Source organism: Periplaneta americana, chromosome 14 (genome assembly GCF_040183065.1).
Source record: "Periplaneta americana isolate PAMFEO1 chromosome 14, P.americana_PAMFEO1_priV1, whole genome shotgun sequence".
Classification (NCBI taxonomy): Eukaryota; Metazoa; Arthropoda; class Insecta; order Blattodea; family Blattidae; genus Periplaneta; species Periplaneta americana.
Window position 1 is genome coordinate 73,062,095 of NC_091130.1, and position 20,371 is coordinate 73,082,465.

The 20,371-nt window shown below is 35.5% G+C and overlaps 1 protein-coding gene across 5 annotated transcripts in view; it reads right to left on the reverse strand.

The window, feature by feature from the left end:
- Positions 1–20,371, reverse strand: part of Dscam2 (Down syndrome cell adhesion molecule 2) — an 828,417-nt gene that overhangs the window by 457,648 nt on the left and 350,398 nt on the right. For all 5 annotated transcript variants that reach the window (XM_069845581.1, XM_069845583.1, XM_069845584.1 and 2 more), the window contains exon 4: positions 4,976–5,093. In XM_069845581.1, the coding sequence (XP_069701682.1) occupies positions 4,976–5,093 (118 nt within the window). The remainder of the gene's footprint in view (positions 1–4,975; positions 5,094–20,371) is intronic.

Below are 20,371 nucleotides of genomic sequence, written 5' to 3' on the forward strand. Positions count from 1 at the left end.
TCGAATATATATGCACAAAATTATCAAGAGTTATATAGTTATTAAAGAAATTAGTGACTTGTGTTTCTCAAAATTATTTAAGATGTGCGTACTTTTCGTTCTTTCAGTCGATAATTAGGTATGCCTTAATTTTCTGAGGAAATGGTAGCAAACTTGGGAGTGTCTTGATTTTGCAAAAGAAAGTCATTAGAATTCTGTCAATCAAACTAGGCTATCTTGAACATTGTCGACCTCTTTTCAAACAATCACAGATATTAACTGTCATAAATTTATATATATATATATATATATATATATATATATATATATATATACGACCTAGTCCTTTACACTCGACAAAATATAGAAATTACTCATTAATAGCCAATATACATGATCATGAAATTAGAAATAGTGAACAAATTAATATCCCATACTGTAGATTACATAAAACTAGTACAAATTTTTCTGTCCTGGGGATGAAATTATATAATAAGCTTCCCAGTCAATATTGTAAGTTACCAACCAATAGGTTCAAAGCTAGATTTTATAATTGGCTTTTAATTAATCCTTTCTACTCTGTAGATGAGTTTCTTAACATAAATTTATACGAAATTATTTTTAATAAATAAAGTTATTTAGATTAGTTACAATTATTACATAAGAGTGAAGTGTTTTCAGTAATTTTATAGTTTCAAAATGTTTTGTGTTTTCATTCTAATTACTGTTTTCAATTATATGTGTATTTTCAAATGTATGTTTTTTTTTGTGACGAAGCCTATCACTGTATGTTTAATGGCTTAATAAATTGAATTTAATTGAATTGATCGAAGACCGGGAAATCCTAATTAGCCTTTTCCGCTATTACTTTATCGTGGTGCATTTTTTCCCCCAAATTTTGGCCATACTTTTTCCCAAAAACTAATCTAGAAAAAAAAAAAGTCTTACGTATTTTAACTGGTTCTGCTTACGATGCGCATTGTAAGCCATTATTCATAAATGAGGCTATTCTGACTGTTATTAATCTTTACATCTTCACTTCTTTGCTGAAGGTAAAGAAATATTTAGCAAATTATCACAGATCTGATCATCATAATTATAATACAAGATAAAATATTCACTAATTACAATAAACAAGTATAGAACTATTTTCACTTCTCTGAATCTAATGTTAGACTGGAAACAACTAAAAAACAATTTATGTCCATGGTAGTATTTATGTTTAATAGATTACATAAGTCTGGATACACTGTTAACTATAACACATTTAAGAATGTTTTAAAAAGCTGCATGATTAATCATCCCTTTTATAGTATCGGTGAATACTTTGAGGCCTCTGTTAATATCTTTTGTTTCTAATATATCTTATTCACTCTGTTTTGTTTTTATTATGACTATGTCCATAGTATTTGTATAATACTCATGACTTTAATAAAATCTAATCTAATCTAATCTAATCTAATCTAATCTAATCTAAGTTGCTGCAGCAATAGTATTTCTGCATATAAAAATGAAAAATGTGCATCAATTAGGACAAAGAAATATAATTATTCCGTCCCCTCACTTTAAAAGTTATGCTTATCAGAAGTTAGTTGAAAAATGTAACATCTAGATCCCTTCTGTTTCACGTCCTTTGATGAAGAAATATTTTAGACTTTTAATTGTATGAAGAATACTCGTAAGTATAGAAATTGTCTGAATGTTGACCGAGATTTGAGACAAAAGGTAGGAAATATTGAACCGGATGTGAAAGGGATTAAAAATGAACAGTCTTGATTTTTGGAATCACAATTAGAGAGATCGACATTATGTACAGCATTTTGTACAAGTATAATAAGTGATAGGAAAATTAAATTTATGTTTTTTATGTAGGAATACTTTTCATTGTCGTTTTGTGGTCTATTTTTACTAATAGATAACGTTTACCCCACATTTTCCTCAACTAAGTTGTTTTGCATAAGCAATTACCATACGAGTACACACATTAAAAATTGAAGAGTAGAGGGTGCATGGCGTAGTTATTTTAAAAACAGGGGTTCGCAGTCCTACTCTAACAATGTAAACCACTGATTTAAATAGTACGGAAACGATTTGAAGTAAAGAATTACGATTTAAAAGACTGAAAATAACGTAGGCTTCCCGAGTTCATCTCCATATCATATGTTCGTCATACTGAATTTATTTCATACAGAAATTTATGTGATAGATCTAGAAGTATCTGGAAATCAGAAATCGCGTTTTCAGAATACAACTGATGGTTAAATAAGACCTGCCTTCACGAGAAATAAATGCATGCGTTACTTTGTTCCATTGAGGAGAATTGCGAAGTTACGTAACGAGTTCTGTATTGGATTGTGTGCAAGAATGAACTTGCATTGAAATCTCCCTAGTTGGCAGATAAAAATCCCAACTCGAATGACCATTAGGAATAAAATTATCTTTATTGGATTTTGATGCAAAAGCCCTCCGCCATTGTGAACCGTTACTCCATTGTTCTGTGGACGTTCAATCGTATGATTCTACTCGCAGTTTGTAGATTGAGGTATGAAACAAACTGAAGAGTGCAGCATCTGCTGACTCAGGAATTCGCGTCTATTGTGTGAATTTACTGTTGTTAGGAATTTGGCTGTGCGAATTCTCTGAATTCTTGTTTAACAATATTTTCCGTTCTAGGCCTAGCTGTTTCTTAGGATAGACTCTTACATTGCTTTTAGTTCTTGGTTGAGTAGGTAATTTTATATTTTAATTAATTAATTAATTAATTATTATTTAACTCTGATTGAGGTTCTGGCTGCTATATAGGCTACATCTGTTACCATTAGAGCCCGGAATTTTAGGTGCTAAAAGTTAGGAATGACATTGAGTGATAGATGAATAGATGTAGTACCCGTGAACAGGGTTTTAAGCCTAGTTCACAGGAGTCCAATATATAGTAATAGACAACAGAGTCACAGAACTGTGTAAACCGTGCGCTAATTTGTAAGTGGTAGTTAAGAGGATTAAAGACCTTTAACGGTACCAAAGGGTAAATACTGAATGACAAGAATGAGTGTCAAAGAAGTGGGGTATGGCTTCTATTTCATAAACTATACCAAGGAACAATATTAACTTTTAGCACCTAACATTCCGGGCTCTAGCTATCATACAGTACATCCCACTTGACGATATGTCTTATGTCAGAGGAAGAACAATTGAAGAGATGAGAATGAGATAATCCAACAAAAATAGTTTTTTTTAGTGATTTTGTTTCTTACAGACACGGAGATTCTACAATTAAAATATTACACAATTTATTCAACACATAACAGAAATATACACTGAAGAAATTATAATATCTCACCAAATAGTATTGGAATTCAAACTTCTAATACACTGTCCTGTCAAATACTGACTTTTTGGCTCAGGATTATATCATTCTTCCCTTTATTTGTTTGTAAATATCTTAAGTTTGAAGTGAAACATGTTAACAGTCAGCGATGTGTACAAAGGTGGGGAAAGAAACTGGTCACCCTATCTTATTATTTTCTGACTTAATTGCCTCAAGAGTGATGCCTTATTGACTATGAGGTTCCAACCTGTTTTTGACCAGTTGACTAAAATTATACCTTAAGGATGCTATTCATAGAAATTTCGCTAGCCCGCGCTACGAGCGTGCTAAACTAGCCCCGGCTATCGACTGATTACTTGTACAGGATTCATATTATATCATATTGCTAACACTGGTTTATGAATACGAAAAACGTTAGTTCGCTGATCATCCACCGGAAGTTCGCTTTAAGAATGTCTATGAGAACAAAACATTTTTACAAAAGCAGGTTTAAACCACAGTATTAGTCTAGATCCAAGATTATATAATTCCATAATTAAAATCACCCTAATTTTCAACAGTTTCTGTTTTTAATTTCATTAAAAAGATTTACATCTACTTATAAATGATACTTAAATTGATATTATGGATACAGTTTGTTTCATGTTCTTATTTTTTTGTTTTGTTTATATATAATAATATTTGTGTGCATTAAATTTGTATTTCTGTGTTATAGTGGAAATACACCCGAACACGAGGTTTGCTCTTACTTTTTATGATTTGTATGAATAAAAATGTCAAATTTGAAATTGATCCTCACTGTCGAATCTTGATATTCCTCTTCGAAACAATTTATGTTAATTACACCTCGTTGCTACGTTAAGAACTCGTATTAACATAGACATGACAAAAATCGTTGTTGGGACCTTCTTACATGTATTTTTTATCTCCAGTTGTACATAAGAGTCATTATTATGCCCCATTACCACAATATGTGGTTACTAGGATGCAAAACAACAAACATTAAAACTGGAAATTCTTGCCAACTATCAGTTTTACTAATAAACTGTGTATAACTTTTTATAATAAACTTGTGCAGAGTTGGCACAGAAAACGTTACTAATAAACCATGCATAAGCGATGGATGTATAAGCATCTTGTAACTATACAAGGGAATGCAGTAGTTATACACTCGAAACCTCCTATTCAAGGGTTGTATATAGAGCAAAAAATGGCCGTATTTCAACAGCTGTTCGTATCGATTGTCATTTATGATGATGGTTGCCTTGTAACCATAGAAGAACAAAACAAAGAGCATAGAATAATTTAAAATAATATGCTGTAGCTGTACTCTTTGAGCAAACATAGCGTAATCATTAAGCAGGTCCACTTGTACTATCCTTAACACGACACACTAGCTCTCACTATCGGATGCAATAGAGAATCTCATTTATTCTGTTACCTTTCGTAATAAAATAATTAAGAAACTATGACGTAGTTATACAGCAGTTATATTGTTATACTTGACGTATGTAATGACTATTATTCAGGAATTTACACACTACCTATAAACGAACGATTCGCTGTGTAAGTTGGCAGTTAAACGTCTGTATAAAAGTTTTTATTAGTAAGACCTATGTAGAGGCCTATTAGTTCGTTCCGCTGCTAATAAAACTTGTCATAGCCTACCTGTAGTCAGGCGTTGGGCAACCCTGCGAGACGCAGAGCAGGACTGCGCCCTCGTCCTGAGCCACGTGCACAGTGCCGGTGTGCTCCACGATGGCGGGCGACACAATGCCTCGGTGCTCTGCAAGGAAAACAACTTTGTATTATTCTTCTGGGAGGAAAACAAAAACGTAGAACATTTTGTTTTCAGTCAGGTCAAGTTTTATTAATACAGTAGGCTATATAGAGTGTGGAAGGTGTTCAATGAAGGTCCTTTTAAGGTACGGCTTCTTGGAATATATTTTTAATTGGTTATTTTACGACGCTTTTTCAACTGCTATGGTTATATAGGGTCTGAATGAGATGAAGATGATAATGCCAGCGAAAGTAGTCCAGAGTCCAGCGCCGAAAGTTACCCAGCATTTGATCATATTGGGTTGAGGGAAAACCCCGGAGAAAACCTCAACCAAGTAACTTGTTCCAACCAGGATTTGAATCCGGGCCCTCTCGTTTCACAGTCAGGCATGCTAATCATTACTACATAGCAGTGGACTCCTTGGAACAGTATTAATGGAAAAGTCCTCTACTATTTTTTTTTCTTTGCGTTTAGATTTTACAGAAATAATTAAATTATCTGACATAATTTTTTATCTCGTTATGTTTAATCATAAAGTAATTGAAGACCTCCCTCGAATAACGGTGTAACCAACAAAATACTACTTTTATGTTATGAACAAAAAACGTCTGATAGGCTCTTCTTAAGTCATTAACATTACAGCTACAAGTATAATATTGTTTGAGGGTTTATTCAATTATTAGATAAGAAATAGTAACATTTCAAGTTCATAGTTTTGAAATAATAGAAATTGTTTTGAGATTACAATGGAATAGGGATGTATCATCGATTAAAAAACAAATTAAACGTATGAAAATGAGCAAAAATGAAAGATTCATTATTTCTAAGGGCAGTACAATGTAATGTTCATACAACATAGGCATCACATGCTCAAAATCACTGCAAAGTAGAAAAAGACTAAAATATAAGAGAAAAGTTATGAAGAAAAATGAAAGATTCTTTATTTCTAAGGACAGTACAATCTCATGTTCATACAACATAGGTATCACATGCTCAAAATCACTGCAAAGTAGAAAAAAAGTAAAATGTAAAAAAAAAAAAAAAAAGTTATCAATGTACAGCACGATATGACACTACTCTTTATACTCTAGTTGGAAACAGGTAAATCCATGTAGAACTTTCGGTGCTCAATATCAGTAACAAACTCACACATGTGTGTAATATCTCGTTTCTTCTCTTTTTTGATGGGTAAGGTACTTTGATACAAAGTTTCCAGTGAAGCTGGTGGAATAGTGACAGGTATAATATTTCTCTCACGCTGTTTCTTGTGAAATGGATACACAACCCATGACTGTAAAGTCCCATGAGATTTTCGCACATAAACAGAAAAGGGATCATCTTGTGAACATTTAAGCCACATTGCTTCTGTTATTTTAAATTCTTTGGGCTGAATGACATTCTTGTCCAACGTATCAAAATTTTGAAGTCCTCTGATTCCATGTACAGTAAGTAACCTGGAATGGATTTGTTGGTCTTGCGGCCACTATCACTTCAACCCATTGGAATGGTACATAAACTTTTGCACTCCTTTTTTTTGTTTTTCTATTAGTACGAAATGTCTGACGCAGGGCAGAAAACTGTGTCCACTGCATAGAAATTTTTGCTCTACGGTAGAAAAATATCCCCACAAAACAAAATGCCTCAGAAGTGACAGCATTTTGTGATTGTTATTCTGTGACACACATCTATCCGACCACACAATAAGACTTCTTGTTTCCCTAGCAGATAATGGTTTGAAATTTTGCATGATATAGGAAAATAAACAAGAAGCAACTTCAGAGGCTCCTCGATTTGCAACTTCCTCATGATATAAATGCATAGTTACTTGACCAGAGCCAGCATTACTAACGCAGTAGTTGTAAGTTGAGAACTGTCTCTGATAAAATATATTGGAGTGTGTTAACATAGGTGAAAACAAAACCTGCTGCAAGTCTGCGCATAAGACTACGAGAATATTATTTTGCCTAGCTATTTCTATGTCCTCCCTCAACACAGCGTAGGCTTGTTCTGCTTTCCTATGGTGTAAGTTTGTTTCAAATTCAATCCTTCTCGTCTCTTCAGCAGTTGTAGCATTGGAAAGTTGTACAAAATACCTGTCACATTTTTGACATGTGTCTGATCGTGGAAGCCCAAATTTTAAATTGAATCTAGATCTAAACACATCTCTATATTGGTGAAGTGATACATGGGTGTCTGGATACTTTTCCTCAAACATTGAATGCATTGTCGGTACATTTAAATCTGGTGGAAGGTAACTGCATATAGTTTTTTCTGCTATAGTGACTTTCCTGAGTATGAAATGACTGAATGTTGAACAATCAAGTCTATAGTTTCATTTGTGGTAGGATAAGGGCGATTCATATGCTTGCCTCTTTGATCCGTTAATGGCTCATTGTTTTTCATTTTGGCTTGCAAAATTTGTAGTGCGTTCCGAGCTGATAGCATATACCTGAAGAAGAGTCTTTAAACACACTTGCACTCTCTTACTTCGAATGAACAGAAAATACTTGAAACTACATTGCCTAAGTGAGAGATTTTCTTCTCTGTAACGTCTTCCAATGTCACACAATTCAATGCACTGGTGAACAAGAAATGATGACTGCTCATCGTGTGTCTTATTATAATAATCCGTAAACAAGCGTAGTTTTGTGTCATGGTCGAGAATTTTGCATACAGCATATTTATATTTCCAAACAGATTCCTGAAATATCAAATATACCATACAAACTTAAACTTTTCAATATAACTTATGTATAAATTAAGACAAATTTATTTCATTTTCACTTAAATTTATACAATGAAATGTATTAACATTTCAATCTCACCAACAATACGTCTAACCTACAGAACTAATTTTTTATATTGTAATAATAATGAATAGAATAATGACTACATTATGCATTTGTCTGTATGTTAGCAATAACATCGGAAACTTTTGTATACAATGCGGGTATTAAACATAAATAAAGACTTTGTAATGATGTTACATCTTTATTCCACTTACACAATTTGGAGGTTCTTTGCACATTTCACTATACCATTCCTTGTTGTATAGTCCTTCTCATGCTCCTTTAATGATTTCCTTTTGACATCCTTCCATTCGTCAATATTAATCTTGCGTTTACGTCCGTTAGTTATAGTTTTTTTATGCACTGCAGTTATCACAACAGAGTAGTTGGCTGCCATCTTGACCGATGTTACATCTGTATTCCTCGGACCGCTACTTTCAATTGTCTCTAGCTCATTTAATATTACGAGTATGACCTGCAGATCGCAGCATCACATAACACATCGTTGTTGCATACTGTTTCCACTATAATCCCACTTAAGCAAAATTTGATGTTACATCATTATTCGAGGGAGGTCTTCAATTGTATTAATAATTAAACTATTATAATAGTCTTAGTGTGAACATAACACAAACATTATTAAAAAAAATTAAAAATTAAATTATATTTTATTTAACGACACACGAAACTTGCTGAGGTTATATTAGCGTCGCCGGTGTGCCAGAATTTTGTCCCGCAGGAGTTCTGTTACATGCCAGTAAATCTACTAACATGATTCTGTTGGCCCCTTCTGCAAATGCAGGCAATTTGCCTCCAGAGGTGCAGCTAAAGATAATTGATCTTTCAGATACTGCACTGCTGAAATGTAGGTATAAGGACAAGGACTTCTTTACCTTTTACAATGCCTTAATCTATAAACTTATCCGAAGATTCGTAAATTTGCAGCGAAAATTAGTCTATTACGATTTTCACCACTACATACATACCGATAGGTCTTCATGAACCTAACAAAGCCAAGATTAAGTGCCAAGCTATTCGATCGTGATAAGCGCTGGTGTGAGGCAGATATCGAAGGTATTCTGGAAAAATTTTATCTTAAAAGGTTTATTTTGGCATAACAGTATCATTATTATGACCAAAATCATGTAATACTCCAGCAGTTTCGAAAGTTGTATACGTGAACGGAGTGTTTTTTAAGTTATTCTTTCCATATTGTTTTGTTTGTTATACAAAATCGTACATATACAGGATGGTTCATGAGGAAAGGTAAACAATTTGGGATGTGAATTCTGAAGTCATTCTGAGTTTAAAAGTTCATATGAACATAGGTCCGTTTTCGAACGATGGCGGAGCTAGATGCATTTTTTTGGTAAAACGTCTCGCCCCAATGTGAATCAGTCGTTACCATATGCTGCTGATGTGAGATATGAGACAAGGTCACGGATCGCGGTGATGAGGCATTACAAATTTCCAATAGCCTGCCCTTGTCTGATGTAATGACACAGATCCCGCGCATAACACAAATAGGCTACACTATCGCTTATCAGTTCACAGCAGGTCAGTCAGCTACTTACAGTACAGTAGTACAAGAACAGTTATCAGAAGTGTTAAGTTGTGTTTTTCAAGATGCCTTATAAATTTTCGACTACAGAATACGCCGATATTGTGTATGTTTATGGTTTGTGCGATGGAAGTTCCTTGCGTGCCGTCGCTGAGTATGAACGACGCTTTCCGAACAGAGGAGTACCATATCGAAGAGTATTTACTGTCAATGGGGTTGGATGTAAGACTTGGTATACCAAAGGAAGGTGAAAACGAGAGAGGCGCTAATCGACCGTATTTTAGATGCTGCACGCCACAAAGAACAGCCACGTGCAACTCTGCCGAGCGATGAGCACGATTCACTCCCGAACGCAACAATGCATTGAAGCAGAAGAAGGTACATTTGAAAATGTGCGAAAACATCGACCCCGACATCTAGAATATTAGGTATGTAGGCCTATGCATACGTGCATATAAACTTTAAATTTGCCCTTTATCTGCCTCTAAATGCGAGTTAGTACAATGGAATCCCGGAAGTTTTTGTGAAATCAAAGAGCCATATCTCCGTAACCGTTCGAAAACGGACCTATATTCATATGAACTTTTTGACTCAGAATGACTTCAGAATTCACATCACAAATGTATTACCTTTCCTCGTGAATCACCCTGTATAACATCTGCTGTGAAACAATTGTATTGCATTTATTCAAAACGTGTAAACAAAAGTATAAATAGTTATTAAAGCTCGACTTCAAAATGTTAACTTTTCATCCTTGTCATTTGGTCGCTCCTATTTGTACAGCCTATACAACTGCTGTCAGGGCACGCGGAAGAACCTTAATCTCGTCCATGGGCTGTTTCTCATACATACATTGCACGTTCTGATATTATTGTGACTATTACTGTAATATGTAAGTCTCTTGTATTCAATAGAGTCTGGTTGAGAAGAAGAGAAGGCCCAGATTAAATTAAATTAAATTATTAAATTGTCTCTAGAGTCTCTTTAGAGTGCTCTTCACATAAACTTCTGAGTTTGTTTCACCAGCAAGCTATGTGTGAATCAGAATTACCCCTTCAGAGTCCCAGAAGACTTAGGCCATGATCAGGCTTTATTTCCATAATACAGGCCTACGTGTTTAAAGAGCCTGTGAATGTTTGTAATGTTTTTTTTTCAGCAAAAGGAAGTTCCATCTCAGAACCGCTTTGCACTTACCTCATGTGCAATCGCCATTTTGAACACTAACTGCATCATTTCTATCTAACGGAAAATTATAAAAGTAAAGGAATTATTCAAGAAAGTTTCTTAATGCTATGTACAAAACTTTATTCATCTCCAATGAAACCTGACCGGAAAAAAAGTGGTGTGTTACTTATTGAACCATGTAATATAATATACAAGGTGGGGAAAAGTTCATTTGAAGGGTTCAGAGCCATAGTGGGCCAAGCGTCATTTATTAAAAACTGAGAAAGCAAGGGTTAAAGTTAAGTGAATGCCATAGTTTAATAAAGATTGACATATCATTTAGTTTTAAAGTGTATACTTTATATTGCTTGCTATATGTTCCGAATTATGGCAATAACTTCATTTTAACTCTTGTTTTCTACGGTTTTAGTAAATGGAGCTTAGCCCACTATAGTTCGGAACCCTTCATTTATCATTTTCATCAAGCTATAACCACAATCTAGTATATACAGTCACGAAGCTCAATACGTAGGGAATATGCATCCGCAAATAGTTGCTAACCACTAGGATCGCTACTATCGCCTCATCACAGACAATGCGAAATAGTACCGGCACAGTCTATTGTTCCTAGTACCCTCAACAACTCAAGCTTCGTGACTGTATATACTAGACGTGTTATAACTTAGATGGCCATGAAATTAGTGTATTACAATGTTTGGTTGCAAGGCAATCCACAAACAATGCTATTTAGTAAACAACATAAAGCGCTGGTCAGCTGCACATCGTGCTTTCGCTGTAGAGACTAAAAAATGGTGATTCTGCAGTACTGACGCAGCGAATATTTAGACAACATTTTAACATTGGAAGGCATGGTCATGTTCCAGACCGGCACACCATAAGCAGTTGGGTAAATAAGTTTCGAACTACAGCGTCTACAGAAGATAAAAAGCATGGAGGGAAACCACAGACTGTACGGACGCCGGAAAACGTCGATCGCGTAAGGATTGATTTTCAACGAAGTCCCAGACGATCAGCACACATACATGCACAAACACTTCAAATCTCAAAAAGGTCACTGCATCAGATTTTGTTTAAAGATCTCGATTTCCATCCATACAAACTTCAGATTATTCATCAACTTTCAGACCACTATTGTGTTATAAGGAGGATATTCAAAGAGCAATTTATTGAATTAATAATACAGCAGCCAGATCTAATTCGGCGAATGATAATGTCCGATGAAGCACATTTTCAGTTGTCAACAAACAGAATTTGAGTGAAATCCATGCTATACAGCCATGGGTATACGCGTAATGGAAAACTTTGTTTCACGGCTATGTGAGTGCATCGAAAGAGATGGGGGCATTTGAAAGGGGTAGTTTTCAAAAAAATTGATTTATTGGTATCATGATAAATAGCAGTATGTGTCTCTTATGTATCAGTGTTTTGAATAAAGTTCATTAACACTAGAAAAAATCATTACAAGTCTCAAAATGGTAAATCAACATTGCCCCACCTTGTATAATATCATTGATATTAACTGTCGATACTGTTCATAATAAAATTCGTAAATTATTTAGTGTGGAAATGTAAAATATTTGCCAAAAACCACGTGAAAAGAAAACGTGTTTATGAGTCGTAATGGTTAGTTACGTAGCATCAGGTCTGATGTTGGCAATGACTACATAACCGACCTCACTGCTGCGGAGGAGTGTTGCCATGCGTTGATAAGTGCTACTGAATTTACTGCAAAGCAGCAATTTTTTCTAAAAACAAAGTCGATTTCCCACCGAATAAAAAGGAATAACGAAGAAGAGTAGAGGAAATTTATGTTTCATTTATATGAAGGATTTACTCTGTGAATTTATTATTATTAAACACCTTTAACTTCGTATATGACAGGAATGCCAGCTTCATACTCCTCTCAGAGAAAGCCTTCTTAAGGATTTATTGCTCTTTAAAATTCATCGACCTACACCTGGTCTGAAGCCGCGAAAGAGGACGGCAGAAATTCGAATTTTGTTTTGGTGCGGAACGTGGAGTGTTCTAAACTCCCATAAACATATTTCCCTGGAACAAAAAGTACTTACATTTTAAACAATGATACTACAAGTGTGCTTGATCGTCCTTTGTCTGACACACACTGTTTTCCATCTCTTTACACTCCTCGACAACTTGACATTTCGCGTCTCTAGGGCTTCGAGCTTGGACTTCAAAGCTCGTATGTTCATCGAGGCATAAATAGTGACACAGCTATGCCCGAGCAGGCGTGCCAATCGTACACAGCCGCCATCCATTAAATCACGTGATAAACAATCAGTTTCGTTGCCCAAGTATGCAGTTGCATGGCTTCGTACTTGTCGAAATGCTGTTTGTGACACCAGCAACATACGACTTCAAAAACGACCGGCATCAAAGCGACTTTCACTAGGGGTGGCAAAAATCACGCTCTACATTGCAGTTGAGGTCTTTAGGCCTACTGCACGTTTCGCCTGATGTAAAAGTTTCTTCGTTAGGAATGGTTTTGAACTGCGTAGAGCAGCGGTTCTCAACCTTTTTCCGCAAGTGATTCAAAATGAGTTCACGGGGCCAAATTGTGTTTTCAAACTGTATTTTAATTAAACACATCTATTCCTATCCTCCTTTTGACTTCCTGCCTAGATCATATATATAAACAGATTTCTCATTCCCATGTTAAAATCGATAGCACTTTGAAGAGAACAACCTCCAGGATCGCCACCCGTTCGCCGTAAACTAACACGAGATGGCAGTACAGTCGCTAATGCAATTCAAATGGGAGTTATGACGTGACTCCTTATGTAACAACTAGATGGCAGCATAGTAAACCTGACAAAACTTGTTACCGTCAAAGCCTATAAGGGCGAGCAATCTGGGTATATAATATGATCTAGGCTTCCTGGCAGCAGCTCATGTTACTAGTTGTACTACAACTCAAGTAGTTAAAGTTGTCCACTTGCTCTACTGCCTCATTTCGAATTCGCACATTTACCTTCTTCATTTTTCTTCCGATAACCATGGCTTTCGTCGTGTTTGCATTTATCTTCATCCCATTCTACTCACAATGTCCTTATTTTAAAATGTTTATTAATATTATTCTACCATTCCCTGATGCCATGGTTAAAGTATAAATGGACAACTTAGATACCCTCACTGATTTATTTTAAACTAATTTATGCTTGTTCTTCTTACTTTGTCTAAGCATATTTTTGTTGCACAGCATAGTGTTTCGGAGAGCTTAGTAAGATTTATGGACGAATTATGCGAATTACGTCTGAAGCAAAAATATCCCCTTACTGTGCTGAAGACTCCTTTCATATGATATACTGTAGCCTACTCAGAATGTTACTATTCTGTCACTCTGGGTAGGCCTATATATTATGTTTCCCACAGGTTTCAGTGCAAAGCACAGATGCATAAGAGTTGCAGTAAATCGTAGTAAGTTTTGAAACTTCAGTAAGAGAACCTTATCCACAACGCTCTGTAATACCAGATTTTGAAGGGTCGCTTACAGTGTTAGGTACGTTATGCTTGAGTAATCAGAACATTATACACCAGAGCAGGGAACCCTTCAGGTCTGGCAGATTTTTACACTGAGAAAGAGTCTGTAAGTAGTTCCGAAACATATGAATCTGAAGGGATAAAAAGACAGTAAAATAAATAATAAAAAAAATTCTTTTAAAATAATATTTGATATGTGAAAAAGGCATTTCGAGTAACAACATTTACAGCGCATTTATGATCTTGTCAGCTGCTATGACATCATTGATAGCAATTTCTCGTAACTAGTTCTTTTTCCAAAAACATTTTTTCTCTGTAAAGTACTTACTCTGTGATTTATGAAAAAGACAAATTGCACAAAATTTCATGCACTTTTATGCCCTTGTCAGCTGTTGTGATGCCATCTTAAAAACTCAGGTGCGCAGGATTTTTAAATGACACTAAACTTTGATTTAATTTTCCCGTAACTAATTTTCCTTAATTTCAAATATTTTTATTTATTTATTTATTTAATCTGACAGAATTAAGGCCATAAGGCCTTCTCTTCCACCCTACCATATAACACACATTAATACAAAAAATACGAACACTGACAAAAATAATGTAAATTAAATTAAAGCCCTATGAAGGGCCAACAGGATCAAAAGAACACGTATAGACACTTATTAAGCTAATGCAAGACAAAATAGCAATGAAGGTAGTCATAATAATAGTAATAATATTAATAATTACATTTACATTTATTATTGGATTATTAGTTGAAATTTTATTATGAAATTGGATTTAACAATAATAATAAATTATGTCCATTAAGTCGGCCTCGGTAGCGTAGTCGGTATAGCACTGTCCTTCTATGCTCGAGGTTGCGGATTCGATCCTGACCCAGGTCGATGCCATTTAATTGTGCTTAAATGCGACAGGCTCATGTCAGTATATTTACTGGCATGTAAAAGAACTCCTGCAGAACAAAATTCCGGCCCCCCGGCGACGCTGATATAACCTCTACAGTTGCGAGCATCGTTAAATAAATTATAATTTATATCATTCATTATTTCTTTTATCATATAATGTATATAGATATATATATATATAAATAAGGTCCTATATAGTCCACACCTGTGGAGTAACGGTTAGCGCGTCTGGCAGCGAAACGAGGTGGCCCGGGTTCGATTCTCGGTCGGGGCAAGTTACTTGGTTGACGTTTTTTCCGGGGTTTTCCCTCAACCCAATATGAGCAAATGCTGGGTAACTTTCGGTGCTGGACCCCGGACTCATTTCACCGGCATTATCACCTTCATCTCATTCAGACGCTAAATAAAATAAGCTGTTGATAAAGCGTCGTAAAATAACCTACTAAAATAAAATAAGCTCCTATATTTTAAATAACCAATTATTGATAAATAGATTTAACATACGAATAATAATAATAATAATAATAAAATACATTACGTATTAAGGGTAAAATTGACAACCGTATAGTTACATGTATTATGTGTTATGGGTTAAGCCGAAGTTGCGCAACCTGACAGGTGTGCATCAAACCTATGATATATGAACAGTACAATAAATAAACTTTACTGTACATTTATGGTCCTTTCACCTGCTGTGACGCCATTTTTAAACGATTGCAGCACATAGCTTTCAAATTACACTAAACTTTGATTGCAGTTTTCCGTGACTTCAATTCTTTGCTTTATTCCATATAACAAGTTATGTATCTTCGGAATTATTAATGCTATATGCATCATATTTGAAACACACATTCTTAGGTAATAGGAAACTTTCCTCTGGAATAGGATTTTGTTATTTTGTTGAATTTGAAAAATATGTCGCTATATTTCTATGAAAATACCTCTAAAATTAATTCTTAACAAGTAATTGTTTATCTTAAAATTTTGAAAGCAAATATAAAAATTGTGTTCCAGATATTTTAAAGAACATTCATAGAAATGTTTAATTTATATTTAAAAGTTGCTTAGATCCTTTAAATTCATTTATTTATTCTGTTTTTCTTATTCAGAATTTGGGCCCTTATTTTTTTTTTCAAAACTAATTTCGAATCTAAGTTGTTACTAGTGATATTTCTACACACAAACAACGAAAACTGCTCATCACTTAGGGGAAAAAAGTCAAATTTCGCTATCTTCTTCCCATAAGTCCGAAGAAATGGTGGAAGATAAAAATATTTTTTTTTGTCAGTAAAATATCAGAGATAGTAACAAAATTGCAGCTGAGCAGAGCATAGGTTATTATGAAACTAAGAAAAAGAAACCGTGGTTTGATGAAGATTGTTGCATGGTAGTAGAAAGAAGGAAACAGGCAAAATTGATATTCTTACAGGATCCAGTTGAGGAGAAGAGAGATAATTATTTCAATGAAAGACGGGAAGCAAGTCGTACACTTAGGAATAAAAAGAGAGGTTACTTGAAGGAAAAACTGAATGAGGTAGAAACAAATAGTAAGAATAAAAACATTCGAGATTTATATAAGGGTATAAAGAAATTTAAGAACGGATATCAGCCAAGGGTAAACGTGATCAAGGATGAGAATGGTGACTTGCTTGCAGACTCTCCATCAATCCTAAACAGATGGAAAAACTATTTTGCGCAACTACTAAATGTACATAGGCTAAATATAAATGATCGGGACGAAATTGAAATACAAACTGCTGAGCCATTTATACCCGAACCCACACTTTCAGAAGTCGAAATTGCGATAGAAAATCTGAAAAAGTACAAGTCTCCAGGTATCGATCAAATTCCAGCAGAATTAATACAAGAGGGTGGAAGTGCATTATATAGCGAAATTTATGAACTTGTACTTGCTATTTGGGAAAAGGAAATTGTACCAGAACAATGGAAGAAGTCCATAATTGTACCTATTTTTAAGAAGGGGGACAAAAACCAACTGTGATAACATTTGAGGAATATCACTTTTGTTGACGTCGTACAAAATTTTGTCCAATACCCTTTTGAGAAGATTAACTCCGTACGTAGATGAAATTATTGGGGATCATCAGTGCGGTTTTCGGCGTAATAGATAGACTATTGATCAGATTTTTTGTATTCGACAGATAATGGAGAAAAATGGGAGTATAAGGGTACAGTACATCAGTTATTCATAGATTTCAAAAAGGCATATGACTCGGTTAAGAGAGAAGTATTATATGATATTCTTATTGAATTTGGTATTCCCAAGAAACTAGTTTGATTAATTAAAATGTGTCTCAGTGAAACATACAGCAGAGTTCGTATAGGTCAGTTTCTATCTGATGCTTTTCCAATTCACTGCGGGCTAAAGCAGGGAGATGCACTATCACCTTTACTTTTTAACTTCGCTTTAGAATATGTCATTAGGAAAGTTCAGGATAACAGGCAGGGTTTGGAATTGAACGGGTTACATCAGCTTCTTGTCTATGCGGATGACGTGAATATGTTAAGAGAAAATACACAAACGATGAGGGAAAACACGGAAATTTTACTTGAAGCAAGTAAAGCGATCGGTTTGGAAGTAAATCCCGAAAAGACTAAGTATATGATTATGTCTCGTGACCAGAATATTGTACGAAATGGAAATATAAAAATAGGAGATTTATCCTTCGAAGAGGTGGAAAAATTCAAATATCTTGGAGCAAAAGTAACAAATATAAATGACACTCGTGAGGAAATTAAACGCAGAATAAATATGGGAAATGCGTGTTATTATTCGGTTGAGAAACTCTTATCATCTAGTCTGCTGTCCAAAAATCTGAAAGTTAGAATTTATAAAACAGTTATATTACCGGTTGTTCTGTATGGTTGTGAAACTTGGACTCTCACTCTGAGAGAGGAACATGGGTTAAGGGTGTTTGAGAATAAGGTGCTTAGGAAAATATTTGAGGCTAAGCGGGATGAAGTTACAGGAGAATGGAGAAAGTTACACAACACAGAACTGCACGCATTGTATTCTTCACCTGACATAATTAGGAACATTAAATCCAGACGTTTGAGATGGGCAGGGCATGTAGCACGTATGGGCGAATCCAGAAATGCATATAGAGTGTTAGTTGGGAGACCGGAGGGAAAAGACCTTTAGGGAGGCCGAGACGTAGATGGGAGGATAATGTTGAAATGGATTTGAAGGAGGTGGGATATGATGATAGAGGCTGGATTAATCTTGCACAGGATAGGAACCGATGGCGGGCTTATGTGAGGGCGGCAATGAACCTTCGGGTTCTTTAAAAGCCATTTGTAAGTAAGTAAGTAAATAAAATTAACTTAAAAGTTTAAAATCTTTTTTATTAGAGAAATAGTGTTAAGAAAAATATTTTACTTGTGTTGCAGGTTGACATAACTAAGAAGGAGAAGCACTACTGATAGACAACTGACAGAGTTGCCGCTTCTCGAAGAAGAAAAAAAAGGTAAGGAATCTCTTGGCGATTTAAACTCTTGCTGAAAGATACAGTATGTTTGTATACTAAGGTTGTTCTTGTTATGCATTTCATGAATTGTACCAATGTTGCATGATTCGTCATATACGCGAACGAGACACTCCAGTATGTGAAGCTTTTCTATGAGTGCTCAGCCGTGGAATCCTTTGTACCATTTGCAGTATGTTTTCCCGTAAATTCATATCAGGTAGCGGTTCTCCTTTCGACCTCAGTGAAGCACTTGGTAGCTTGCCAGTTTCAGATAACATCCGATAAACACGACGACACACGGCTAGATGAAATCCTTCGATTCGGTAAACGTCGTCTCTGTTCAACAGCAGCCAATACTCAAAATTCATAAAAAAAAGCATGTCTGCATATTCACTATGCGAATACACGAGTGACATCGCAGAACTCAAAACACAGCAACAGCAATGTACGCAACAATAATACTAATACTGTCTACTGAAGAATTAAAATCACCGTAAACATAACACTCTAGCAACAGCAAAGGACCGAACTAATCAGAATTAAATGTCAAGGGAACATGTATTCAGTTGTGAGGCGTTGCGGTACTCAGATAGTACCCTCTGAAAAAGCTCTGACGTAACACGACAAACAGTCAACACCTGTGAAGTAACGGTTAGCGCGTCTGACCGCGAAACCAGGAGGCCCGGGTTCGAATCCCGGTCGGGGAAAATTACCTGATTGAGATTTTTCCGTGGTTTTCCCTCAACCTAATATGAGCAAATGCTGAGTAACTATCGGTGCTGGACCACGGACTCATTTCATCAGCGTTGTCTCCCTCATTTCATTCAGACGCTAAATAAACTCACGTTGATAAAGCGACGTAAAATAACCCAATAATAAGAGTAAAAAATACGAACAACACATTCATATTACTACTGTATATGAATATAATGAAAGGTTTCAAATGATACCCGATGCAAAATATAACATCATATCCAACATACAAGAGAAGAAATGTAGCCTAACTTCAAATTTATATTGCTTTTCATTGGATAGATGCCGAATGCCACTTCCATGGAGTCCATAAAGATTGTAAGCTTTGAGTGTGCGGATATCGCTTCCCTCCCTTATCTTTGTCAAAACTGAAATTTTATTCTCATTAGGCTAGCCATTAGCAACTTAAGAATGAAGTGAATTTACAGTGCAACGGAGTACAGATGGAATCAGGTGGCGCATTGAGTTTTGTTTACCTGTGCGTTAGTGTACAATCCGGATCATGATCAGAGGTACAGTGTTCTTCCGTCTCTCCCTACGAAACGAACTCAGAGCATCACAGTGTATTTTCAATTCATATTGAACAGTTTTTTCGAAATAGTTGCAAGTACGTACATAGTAATTCATTGTAATGCTAACGCCTTCAGCGTCGCCGAGGGACATGAACATTTGTGAGGTATAGTTGGCTCGGAAACATGACGGCCTCTGTTCTTGGAATTGGTAATCCCTCATAAACCCCCATCCTCTACTCAACCCCTAGCCGCGTGGCAGAAATACAATAGATCCCAGCATTGCCAAATCTAGTAGTCATTGCCTCTACCTGTTGGGTTTCACCCCTCAGTGTCTTTGTCGACGTGTTCTTTTATACCGTTGTGCGCTTCAATATGTCTAATTTATTCCGGCCATGATTAATGAGTGTTGGAGCAGATGATCCGCAGTCAGGCCTCCTGATACACCTGAAGATCCAGGACCATCACGACAAGAACAACAAATAACACCGTCGAAGAAAACACAATATCTTATTTGCAGAGGAGCGTAGCTAAGAAAACAAAGTGTTAAAATTGTGTCTAACGTTAGAAATTCTATCCATAAAGTAATC